Below are 13,106 nucleotides of genomic sequence, written 5' to 3' on the forward strand. Positions count from 1 at the left end.
TGACTGACCCTATATAATCGAAAATAATTTTAAATTGTAGACATCTTGATATTTACATCATGAGTTTTCAAGTGTTTTTGGAATTTTACTGGATTGTAAAATCACGTCTCATGTTATATATAGAAAGGTAAAAACATTGGGTAAAATCAGTAAAACAACCCGAATAACCGTCGAAAACCTGGTATCGATATGAAAAAATGTGACAAAATCTGAAAAAAATCAAATTTAAAGTTTTTAATTAAATTTTTTTAATTAAAACAAAAAAAACAAGACCTGCAGCTATCTCAAAACAAAAGTTATAGGCTTTTTCGAAAAAACAAATACATTTTTACGTTATGTACACTTAACCTATAAAAATAGAGAAGTTTTGTTAAAGCCTTAGCTAAGCGTGTGAATTTTTTGAAATTTTTAAACTGATTGCAACATACCGAACAAAAAAATATATATAAAAAGAGAAGAAGCAACACCGCTGCGAGCCACGATGAGACCGGTCTTCCTCCATGGTGTTCGAGCCAATTCAGGTCAACATATGTCTGCTTCGAGGGGATTCCAGAACTAACGACTGTTTGGTATAAATATGGGAATTTTCATTGTATGAGACAGTCGAAAATAAATTGTTGTATCGAATAAATTGTATAATAAATTAATATAAATTATTGTGTTTTTAGTGAATTGGAATAAGTGTAGAAGACTGTAATAAATTAGAATAAGTGGAAATAAAGATTACGTAAACTAAGTGTTAGAAGATTTTAATAATAAATAAAGTTAATAAATTAAACTAATAAACTCAGTACAATACACTATTTCCAAAGATTATTTTCTCATATATTAAACAACCCTCATTCCGTTTACATTTTATACTAGTTTGTGTCATGATCATATTGAAACGACAAGGACTCAGAGCAATATCTATAAAATCCCATATTTTTTAGTTAAAAATAATAAACATAATTTATTCTAAATATACTTACTAATGCTATAAGTCTGTAAACATAAACTTCCTTCGTTTGTCCAAATCTATACGCACGGAATATACTTTGAGTGTCGTAGGAAGGATTCCAATTAACAGTCATAATTACAACTCTATTGGCAGCTGTTAAATTTAGTCCTAAACCTCCTACTTTGACAGACATTAACAGTAATCTGAAAAAATTATTAAATTTAATAATTTTCTTGAAATAGTCATTATATATGTGCTAGTTTATATAGTGTGTAGGTAAACTCTACCCACTGCACCTATTTTCTGCACTATTAAACAAAATTTTTTTTTTTTTTGGTTAACTGAACTAAGGCACATGTACATTGTTTTATAAAGGTTTTAGTAACGTAATAATTCAAACAGATAAAATAGTAAGATTCATGACAGATAAAATATTGCAGATGATGGAAGAGCAAAGAAAATTAAAAGGTAGAAATGACAACGAATACAAAAAGTTGCATAAGACTATACTAAAGGAGATAAAAGGCGCAAAAGAAGCATGACTGACGGAGAAATGTACGGAAATTAAAACACTACAACGCAAACATGACGATTTCCATATGCACAAAAGAATTAAAGAGGTACAGAATACCAGAAAACAACGCAATACAGGCATAGTTAAAGACATTGAAAGCCAGATTTTGACTACCATTGAAGATAAATTACGAAGATGGAAAGAATATATGCAAGTATTATTCGAAGATGCAGCACAAAGTCCGACTGAAATAAACAATCCCCACGGCCCAGAAATAACAAACGAAGTAATCGATATACTAAAAACATCAGGACTAGATGGTAAGGATCTCAAACTTATATCTTTAACAAAAAGCAATAGTACGATTAGAAAATGAACTATCGAGATCTTCACAGTAGAAAAAGGAGTTAGACAGGGTTGCATATTGTCACCGGCATTATTTAACATATACTCTGAAAACATCTTTAGAGAGGCCTTGGACGAATCAGAAGATGGGGTTGCTGTAAATGGCCAACTTATAAACAATATTAGATATGCAGACGATACAGTGTTGCCGGCAGATAGTGCGCAGGGGCTCCAAAGGATGATGGATAGCGTTGTAGAAGCATGTAACAAATACGGCCTAAAACTAAATTGCAAGAAGACAAAAATAATGATCATTAGTAAGAACACCAACATAAACACCCAAATTACAAATAGGCGATACACCGTTAGAAAGAGTGAAAAAAATATGCTATTTAGGCTGCAATATTAAGGATACTTGGGATCACAGCTACGAAATAAAAACTCGTATTGAAAAAGCCAGAAGCTCTTTCAACATCCTTAGGAAGATTCTCTGCAATTTATCTTTAAGTATCAATATACGCATAAGAATTTTTAGATGTTACATCTTTAGTGTCCTTCTCTATGGAGTAGAAATCTGGAGCCTTACAGAAGATGCCATAAAACGATTAGAGGCATTTGAAATGTGGTGCTACCGACGTATGTTGAGGGTATCATATATACACCACACAAGTAACATAACTATTCTTCAAAGAAATTATTTTAACATCATAAAACACAGAAAATTGGCTTACTTCGGATACATCATACGTAATGATAAATATCGACTTCTACAGTTGATTCTACAAGGCAAGATTGAAGGTAAAAGAGGCGTAGACGTAGACGTATATCCTGGCTGGCCAATCTTAGGAAGTGGACTGGTCTAACGTCAACTGATCTATTACAAGCTGCTGTGAATAAAGTAAGATGGGTCAATGTGGTCACCAACATCTCTAGAAGATAGGCACATTTAGAAGAAGAATAATTCAAAATAGCGGAGGCACAATATTTTTAAACTATTTTAAATGACATTCTGAGATTGTGTGACGTTGTTTCAAAGTGATAACCGTTCAATGTTCAATGACAATTAAATGGCAATGACAGTTCTTCAGCTTTTATCAGAAACGCTTGAGAAGCAAAAATTTATTTTTCAAATTTCCCATATACTGATAAAATTTATTTGTTTATTGAAATCTGTCAAAAACGACTTCATCGACATTTTCCTTGAATGAAAATATATTTCTAGAGGCACTGGAAGAGTACTAATGGCGTACCAATAAATAACTTTCGATATGCAGATGATACTGTTATACTGGCCGATAACATCGAAGATTTACAGATGATGCTAAATAGAGTAAATACAACTGGCAACCAATTTGGACTGAAAATCAATAGAAAGAAAAAACTAAATTTATGGTGATCAGTAAAAAGAACATTCAACATATCGACCTGAATATTGAAGCTGAACATATTGAAAGAGTACACCGATTTAAATATCTGGGATATACAGTAAATGATAAGTGGGACCCAGACGTAGAGATTAAGATCCGAATTCAAATAGCAAGATCAAAATTCATCAAAATGAGAAAGCTCTTAAGCAACCGCCACCTAAGCGTTAACCTCCGATGGTGCGCCACGAAATGCTATGTACTCTCTACGCAACTTTACGGAGTTGAAGGGTTAACAGCAGCAACTATAAAGAAGTTAGCGGCTCTAGAAATGTGGCTGTATCGACGCATACTGAGAATACCTTGGGCAGACAGAGTGACCAACACAGAGGTATTAAGACGAATGGGTAAAGAGGTGGAATTGTTAACAACTGTTAAAAGGAGGAAAGCGTCATACCTGGGCCATATGTTCCGTAATGATAAGTACAGTCTGCTACAGCTTATCGTGGAAGGCAAGATTGAAGGTAGAAGAGGTTTGGGCAGAAAGAAGAAATCCTGGCTGAGAAACTTGAGAGAATGGTTTCAAATACCAGAAGCTGCGAACATAATACATGCGCACCAAAACAGAGAAACCTATCGTTTTATGGTCGCCAACCTTCGGTAGAAGACGGCACATAAGGAAGAAGAAAATATATGACATATGACACATCATTTGAAAGCTGTTATGAGACTAAGTTTTTACTAGAAACAAGAACTCGTTATTTTGCTATTCTTTCACTGCGTTCATAGGCAATTTACGATAATTTTTACAATTTGATGGACACCTTTTTGAAACAGCCCGACAGAATCTCATTCTTTAACCTTTTAAACGCCAACGTTTGATACCTGTACGAAAAGGTACAATGAAGCGGTGTCGTTATGGAGTATGTAAGGGTGATGTGATACACGCTATAAAACCTTAAAAGACAATACATATTGTTTTATAAATTTTACAATGCCTTTATTTATAAAGGCTTTGGAAAGCCTCATAATAATTATAAGTAACAAAGAAAAATATCTCTGACAAGTAATGATGCCGAATCCCGCAATTGTTGATCAAAACAGTATGTAAAACATGGCGGCTGTTGCAACAAATTGCTACTTAAATAAATGATACATTATTTGCGAGCAGTAAAATTTTAAATAACGCGTCCAACGGCTCAATGTTCCACAACTCATTATGGACGAAATAATAAAAAAAGTAAGAACAAAAAAAGGATACCAAATGGGAGAAAAACAACTTAAAATAATCTGCTATGCAGTCGACGCAATACTACTCTCTCAAAGTGAAGATGATTTACAACGTATGCTGCACCAATTTAATATAACCGCCAGAAAATTTAACATGTTAATTTACCAAAAAAAAAGGCAAAAATGCGCTTATATCGTAGTGGTAAATTGACGGGCTGATTATTGGAAATTTTTTCTATTTTAAGTGTGAAATTTAAATAGTTGTGCTATATTTTTAAAAATGGTTGGATACACGTGTATTTGTGAAGGATATTGTAATGCATTTACTTATGTATGTGGATATTTGATCAAAAAAGCTTTACAAATGCGTGATTGCACTCTTTGCAATAAAGTTTTTCAAGAAGCTGAAATTAAGAATGATAGTAATCTATTTACTAGACTAAAAGCATACAGTACTAAAAATAGATGTTTTGGCAATCTAAAGGCTATTTACCATTTGGAAATGATATATGTTAACCAATTTGATCAACTTTCTTGCAAAAGTGGAATTTCTAAAACTTTGTTTAAGGAGATGTCAAAAATATTTTTTTAACATCCATGTCTTAACTTTCCAATATCATACATTGTGAAACTATTTATCAGATTAAAAACTTTTTATTCACCGAAATACACCAATAGAGACCGACAGCATTAAAAAAAATCGAAAGCATCTAAGAGCACAATAGACATTTTATCTCATATTTAAATTACAAATGAATATTTTACGTTGTCAAACTTGCAATTGGAAACTGTTCAATATTTCTTTATTTTGCAGAAAGAATCTTCTGTATTATTTTGTTGGCTTAGCAATAATATTTAAATTGTACTTTAGGTATCGTTATTCTTTTTTTTTGTCCTTTTTCGATTTGTTACAACTTAATAATTTCAAAAGTATTCACTAGACTAGGAATTTCTAAAACTTTGTAAGATATTGTTGTGAAGCTATGTCTTTGTGGCATATTATGCAGTTTACTATTTTATTTGAGAAATAAGCCATAATTTAAGTTGTAAAATGAAATTTATCTGACATTTCGACTTCCACTTCTGAAATCGTTATCAAAATACGATTTTTCCCATGTAAAATAGTAAATTTGATTTACTATTTTAGCCTTTTTTGATTTTTGATCGAACTTGGTACTTTCAAAAGTAATCACTAGACCTCGGTCTTTTCAGCACGCTTATTCTAAAATATAACTGTTATCTTTATATTATACTGAAAAAGTAATTAATATATTTATTAATGAAGGATAACGTAAACATCATTACGGCTGTTTGTCATTTTTCGAGTGACACATGTGCAGGGTTGATCCGACGTTTTAAAAAGTGTCTCATTGAGAAACTGAAGTAAATTAAAATTTCATGTTAAGTACCTACCAATTTTAACATTTACTTATCTACAGCTAACGAGATAAAATCTCGTCTAAAATAATTTGTTGTGTATTATAAGCTAAAACTGTTTTAATTCAAGAATCTATTAAAAATGAAATAGTTATGTTATTAATAAAATTCTGGTTTAGGAAGATTAACTTGATTATACAATTAAATCACCATCCACCTATATATTATATATTGTATATCTTTAAAAATTGTCACTATTCTAACAGCCACTTTACTACTTTCCAAATTTGGTTCCTCCTAGAACTTCCACATTCCAAATTATTATATTAACTACTTTCTCTTGTTTTGTTAAGGCCATATCTGGAATTCCCAAATTACTTATTATACTTATTTCTTGTTCACTTCAAAGCTACTTTTATACTTTTTCAATTTACATAGAATTTTTTTAACGATTGTCACTTTTTCTAATAGTTTACTTTCTCTTGTTTTGTTAAGGACATGCCTAGAAATCCCAAATTATCTATTATAATTATTTCTTGTTCACTCCAAAGCTACTTTTTATAGTTTTTCGTTTAACACAGAATTTTATTAAATGACCAATGTGTTGTTAAGTTTTGTTTGTCTTAATTTTTAGTGTAGGCATATTAAATATCAAATCAGATGTAAAAGTAACTATTATAGAACAAATGAATTATTTTGTAAGTTGCACATTGTATTGGTGCAAACACCGGCACAACAACGGTTTTCTTCAGTTTCAAGGTTACCAAATTCTGAACCACTCTCATCGAGTAGCTTTCGTATCTGTGGTCTGTTAATATGTTCTGTGATACTACTTACCTAATCTAACATGCTTTTTTACAACAGATCGAAAGAAATGGATAAAAAAATTTGTGATGACGCCTATTAATTGCTGAAAAATCACATTAAAATACACAGTTTTACGTAAAATTTTGTGGGAAATTCAAATCTGTGTTTGGAGTGGCATTTGGGTTGAGAAAATAATAATAAATTGTAGAAAACTAAAAAAAAATATAAAGAATATAAATAATACTATTTAATCCTCTGATATAAGAGCTGTGCATATTTTTACCTTAAATAATACACTTTTTAATAACTTCCTAAATTTTGAAAAAAAATATTTTCGATATATATGATTTTTTTAAGAAACGGTTTTTCAAATTTTCAGAATGTTTCTTAATAGTTAGGCTGATTTTATTTAACACCGGGATCATGTTCAGCGAAAAATTTTACTTCAAGAATGTATTTTTGGATATTTTTTTGAGTATTTAGAGCCCGCTATGCGGTGATAATAAAAAGTGATAATATACGAGAATGAATTGCCCATATAGACCGCCATTTTGGAGAAGGTAGTATAGAATACACCTGTAAAATTTAAGCCAAATCGAGAGGGGTCGCGAGACCAACTTTGGATAGTTGACGTGGAATTACCCTGAAATATAAAAATTTAGTTTTTTATGGTCCTAACTTTTTGGCGATTCTGCTGTAAAGTTTCAAAATGGCGACCGCTCAATATGCAATGGCGACACTTTAAAAAAAGAAAGTATGAACTATCCCTAATAATTTGACAATCTTCTACTTTTGTGGATATGTTTTTTTCGAAATTTCCGAAATGTCCTTACTAGTTGGGCTAATTTTAACACTGATCGTGTTCAGCGGAAAATTTTACATCGAAAATGTATTACTAGATATTTTTTGAGCATCTAGAGCCCGCTAGGCAAAAAAAAGTAATAAAATACGAAAAAAAAAAGTATAGAGAGATAACAACAAGGATAATAGTCATAATTTAAAAACCTTTTATGGGAATAAGCCACAATTGAAGATTAAAATAATTTTTTTGACGTTTCAATTTCCACTTCGGAAATGTGATATGTGAAATGTGAAATAATATTTCTTAAAATAGATTTCCGAAGTGGAAATTGAAACGTCAAAAAACTTATTTTAACCATAAATTGTGGCTTATTCCCATTAAAATAGTAGTTACTTTAAAATGCCACGAGAAAATAGCTTCAGAAATATTAAGAAACCGCTATGGGCCCAGCGTTATTCAAAATTTTCGGAAATTCTTTACGAAAAACTAACACATTGTTAAATACCTTGTAATCAAATATACACAATACAAATAACGATGTCAATAATAATAAGTCAAAAGCAATATCATGTTTTTTCGACAATTTTTATACTTACTTAACTCTTGAATTCTTGTCGTTAAACTTATCACATATAAATGAGCGCTCTTCTGGTTTCACAGTACCATCCATCCGATAATAATCTACTTTCTTTTTCCAGGAGCTACATCTTTTGGTGCCGACCTTCGTAAGAAAATGTTCAATCAAATCCATTTCAATGATTTTCTGTGAAAACACCAGCCTGAAAATAATGAAGTAATTTTTACCAATAATACATCATTAGATATGTCATAGGGTTTCTAAATTAAACAACTTTATCCATCTTTACCGACTTGATTTAAAACTTAATCAAACTTTAAAAATCTAGTTTATACTCTACTAATAAGACAAGATATTTTAAGAAACATGGACTCAGTCGAAGTAAGACAAAGTTGAGATGAACCGTTTTCAAAAGAGATGTGGCGATGAAATTTTAGGACCTGTTTAAGTGCATAATGACATATCTACAGAATCTGCATGAACGAACTTGATGAGTTGTGAATGGCAAATTTTAATAAATCTTATATAATCAGTTGGCTAGGTCACTTCTACTGTGTTGCAGAGCTAGAGAAAAAGATCATTAGGTTGCGTTATTGAGAATTCCTGTAAGAATAGCTCATTTTCACTATATAAATTCATGTTTAATAAAATATCTCTAATAAAATCCAACTTTCTATATATCATTTGTAACGTCGTTTGTATAATTTTAGTTCCGAATACCAAACAAAATTTTCTATACTAGAACTAATAATTTTATAGAGTAATCGAAAAAATCGTATATATATATATATATATATATATATATATATATATATATATATATATATATATATATATATATATACATCCTACTATCATTTTCGCATCGATACATTATGCTTTTACCATCAATTTAGCATCGTCTTGCAAAGTAGCATCTGTATATCGACGCTACTTTACAAGACCTTAATAACTGTTTTCCCGTACTTGTTACAAGAATTTGAACCATCTCATTGATTAGAGTCTTGATACCGTGTTGGTATTTTAAAATATCCGCTTTCTCTTTTTATCCCTTACTGAGTTATATAAGTTTATTCCAGAAAATGTTTGAGTCTAAAATGATGGTACAGTGAAAATATTATATATATTTAGTTCAGGGTTTTACCGTTTACTCGCTGCCATTATATACATGAAAATGTATATCCCACTTTCATTATCAATCATTTTAGCATCAGAAATTTGGCATCGTTGTTGAATATAATATTACCCACGACGAAATAGTAAATTTAAGAATATATATATATATTTTTTTCATCTACAAATCATTCTGGCATCATGTTTGGTTAAAAGTAACGGGTTATGATATATTGCAACTACCTATTGTATCTTCGCTCCAATTCGTCCAGTCGCGACGTACAGCACCTCAAATGATAGGATTTAACCAATAAAATACAATAAGACAGAAAAATCAAATATAGCAGTATGTCAAAAAGGCCTTAATTATATATCTTCGTTTCTATAAGTCCAATCGTGACGTACAGTATCTCAAATGACAGGATTTAACCAATTAAAAACAATGAAATAAAAAAATTAAATACAGCAACATGTCCAAAGGGCCGTAGTCACGTATCTTCGGTCCTATTAGTCCAATCGTGACGTATAGTACCTCTAATGATAGGATTTAACATAAATAATACAATGGGATAGAAAAATCAAATGCAGAACAATGTCAAAAGGGCCTTAGTTGTGTATCTTTAGTTCTATTAGTCCAATCATGACGTGCAGTACCTCAAATGAAAGGATTTGACAAATAAAATGCAATGAGGTATAAAAATTTAATGGACTAGCATGTCAAAATGGCCTTAGTTATGTATCTTCGGTCCTATTAGTCCAATCGTGACGTACGATACCTCAAATGATAGCACTTAACCAATAGAATACGATGACATAGAAATCAAATACAGCATCACGTCAAAAGGGCCTTAGTTACGTATCTTTGTTTTTAGTGGCCCACTCGTGACGTACAGTACCTCAAATGATAGGATTTAACCAATCGAATACAATAAGATAGAAAAATAAAATACATCAGCTTGTCAAAAGGGTCTTAGTTATGTATCTGCGGTCCTATTAGTCCAATCATGACGTTTCGTACCTTAAATGATAGAATTTAACTAATATAATATAATGAGATATAAAAATTAAATAGAGTAGCTTGGCAAAAAGGCCTTAGTTATGTATCTTCGATCCTATTAGTCCAATCGTGACGTAAAGTACCTCAAATCGTATCATTTAACTAATAGAATACTACGACGTACAAATCAAATACATCAACACTAAAAGGACTATAGGTATATATCTTTGCTCCTATATATGTTATGTCAAAAGAGGCTTAGTTGCGTAAACGAATTAACGCACAGAAGTGTGTGGCATATTACGTGACAGGATTATTAGCGAATACCATACGATTACGTCATACATCTCTTTGCATACGTCCACTTTTAGTTAACTACTTAGTATGTATTCAGTACTTTGCTTTACGGTTGTTGAAGCATTAACTCTTAAACAGAAGAATGTTAAAAATCTTGAAAGCTGTGAGGTGTGGTGCTACCGCCGTATACTAAAAATAAGTTGTGTGGATAAAATTACAAATGAAGAGGTAATACGCAGAATAAATAACGATCCAGAAGTTATACTGAATATAAAAAAGAGAAAACTTGAATAGTTTGGCCACCTGATGAGAGGACAAAAGTACACATTCCTACAAAATATAATGCATGGAAAAATCCAAGGACGCACAAATCCAGGCCGTAGAAGAATGTCCTGGATGAGAAATTTAAGAGAGTGGTTTGGCTGTACCACTAACGAATTATTCAAAACAGCAGTAAATAAAATTAGAATCGCCCTAATGATATCCAATCTCCGATAGCAGAGGCACTCAAAGAAGAAGATATGATAAACTCGAAAAATCTCCAACGTTCACTGTTAGACATATGCCTCCCGTTCAGTATACACATTTACTGCTCCTTGACGCTGTGACGAGAATGAGATAGGATTTAACAAATAGAATGACAGAAAACTAAAAAAGACAATGTGTCAAACGTGGAATGCGTCGCAGAACGTGAAATATTAGCGTAAAATTATATGATGTCATAGACGGTTCTTTAATACCCAGCAAACTCGCTTTGTAAAGTTACATAGCAGGGATCTGTGCGAGAAAAAGTCGATCATTCGTTTTATAACCCAAAGGGGACCATAAAATATTCAACGTTAAAATTTGACATAATGTAACTATATGACAAATCTTTTTTCTCCCGCATGTGCTTGCCTATGTACCTATAGAAGGGGAGTCCTGCATAACCTTTAAGTTGATCGTAATACATAACTGCAACAACAAGTATGTTGACGACTTGGGTTAGTATATACAGTGCATTCCGTACGTTTTTTAAACATGGTTAGGAAATTGTTGACTGGAGGCTATTAAAGAAGTTCTTAAAATAATTGCGGGTCACCGCCTTTTCTGTAAATGGAGTGAATATTGTTATCGATTTAATTTTTTTCTTCAGTTGAATAATTCCTGCTGGTATTTGGTCTAAGCTTACTTCTTTTTCTCATTCAAACTGTTTCATAGCTAATTTTACTTCCTCTTTATAGTGCCCTGTTCACCTGTTTTGGTAATTTCGGACTATTTCATCTCTTATAACATAAAACAGTTGTTTCAGATATCTTTATCGCGTTTCCTTTTTTTTTATGGATGAATATGCTGCCGTTTTCATCTCCTACTATTTCATATGGAGCTACACGATTAACAATTCCAAATCAAGAAAAGACAAATAACACTCCGAATTATATTATACAACTAATAGTCGAAAAATAAAGAGCAAGAGGTAGATAATCAGACAATTAAGATGAGCGCTACATGATGTACGCAATGCCACATTTGAACACTACATTAGTACATTGTCTAAAGAAGATCATTCACTATGGATAGCAACAAAACACTTAAAGAGACCTGATCAATACAACCCACCAATTAAGAAAGATGACGTTAGTTGAGGGAGATCAGACCAGGAAAAAATGTCAACATTTTCAGAATACCAGATAATAATAATCAAGCAATAGAACACTGAAAACTTTTGTTTTTAACTGTACGCCCGTGAATGACTTATATAAATAATCTCGACGACTAGTAAGTTGCACTGACAATTTGTGATATATTGTAAATATTTACACATTCTTCTAATTACAGTGTCTTGAAGAAGGAATAAAACAATTCCGAAAGATAGACCAAAAGTCAAAAGAGTGTTTCTGTAACATCCCGGCCAAATTTTCTGACTGCAGCCCTAATAAACTGTGTTGTTTGTATATATATATATATATATATATATATATATATATATATATATATATATATATATATATATATATATATATATATATATATATATATATATATATATACATATATTCAATAGTTGAATAGCAGAGGTTTGATCGGTCAATAATTGGCAAATGAAAGTCGTCAACTACTTCATTGATTAACTTGAATACGTTTCGCTTTCATTTTTAAAAGCATCATCAGTTCACTATAAATAGAAAAGATCTTAAAATATAAGTAAACAACGAACATGGTTCATACTTACAAAAACAATTTGTAGGCTTTTTTTAGATGTTATAAAAACTCTACGATAACTTAACATTAAAACTTACCAACTAAACGAGAAAAAAGAAACACAAGAAAATCTGTAAAAGAGCACTATTGTTCATTTAATTTTGACCGATGATGGCTTCATTTAAATGTCGGTTTAAGCTCTTTCAGGTTTCAAGGGTCAAATCACACTAATCTTTTCATGACACAACTTCACATGTGGCTTGTCCAGGACATTAACTTCACTCCTATTCTTCTTGATTTTTTTTTGGTTTTTTTTTTTGTTAAAAAAGGAGGGAAAAAAAAGAAAAAATGAATCCTTTTTTAAAAAAGGTCGGTCCCTTTTCGTTTACCATTTCCCTCGATAATCGTGCGTCACTGCATTCCAAGTAGGCACATGTACGAGGACAAGCCACATGTAAAGTTGTGACATCCTACAGCTGATAGAAAACAATTGAAAAGATTAGTGTGGTTTGACCCTTGAAACCTGAAAGAGCTTAAACCAACATTCAAATGAAGCCATCAT

At 31.5% G+C, this 13,106-nt stretch overlaps 1 protein-coding gene across 2 annotated transcripts in view; it reads right to left on the bottom strand.

Moving 5' to 3' along the window:
- Positions 1 to 13,106, bottom strand: part of LOC140441317 (uncharacterized) — a 438,896-nt gene that overhangs the window by 29,174 nt on the left and 396,616 nt on the right. For both annotated transcript variants that reach the window (XM_072531963.1, XM_072531962.1), the window contains exons 20-21: positions 7,976 to 8,158; positions 972 to 1,143 (exon numbers count right to left, since the gene is read on the bottom strand). In XM_072531963.1, the coding sequence (XP_072388064.1) occupies positions 972 to 1,143; positions 7,976 to 8,158 (355 nt within the window). The remainder of the gene's footprint in view (positions 1 to 971; positions 1,144 to 7,975; positions 8,159 to 13,106) is intronic.

Source organism: Diabrotica undecimpunctata, chromosome 5 (genome assembly GCF_040954645.1).
Source record: "Diabrotica undecimpunctata isolate CICGRU chromosome 5, icDiaUnde3, whole genome shotgun sequence".
Classification (NCBI taxonomy): domain Eukaryota; kingdom Metazoa; phylum Arthropoda; class Insecta; order Coleoptera; family Chrysomelidae; genus Diabrotica; species Diabrotica undecimpunctata.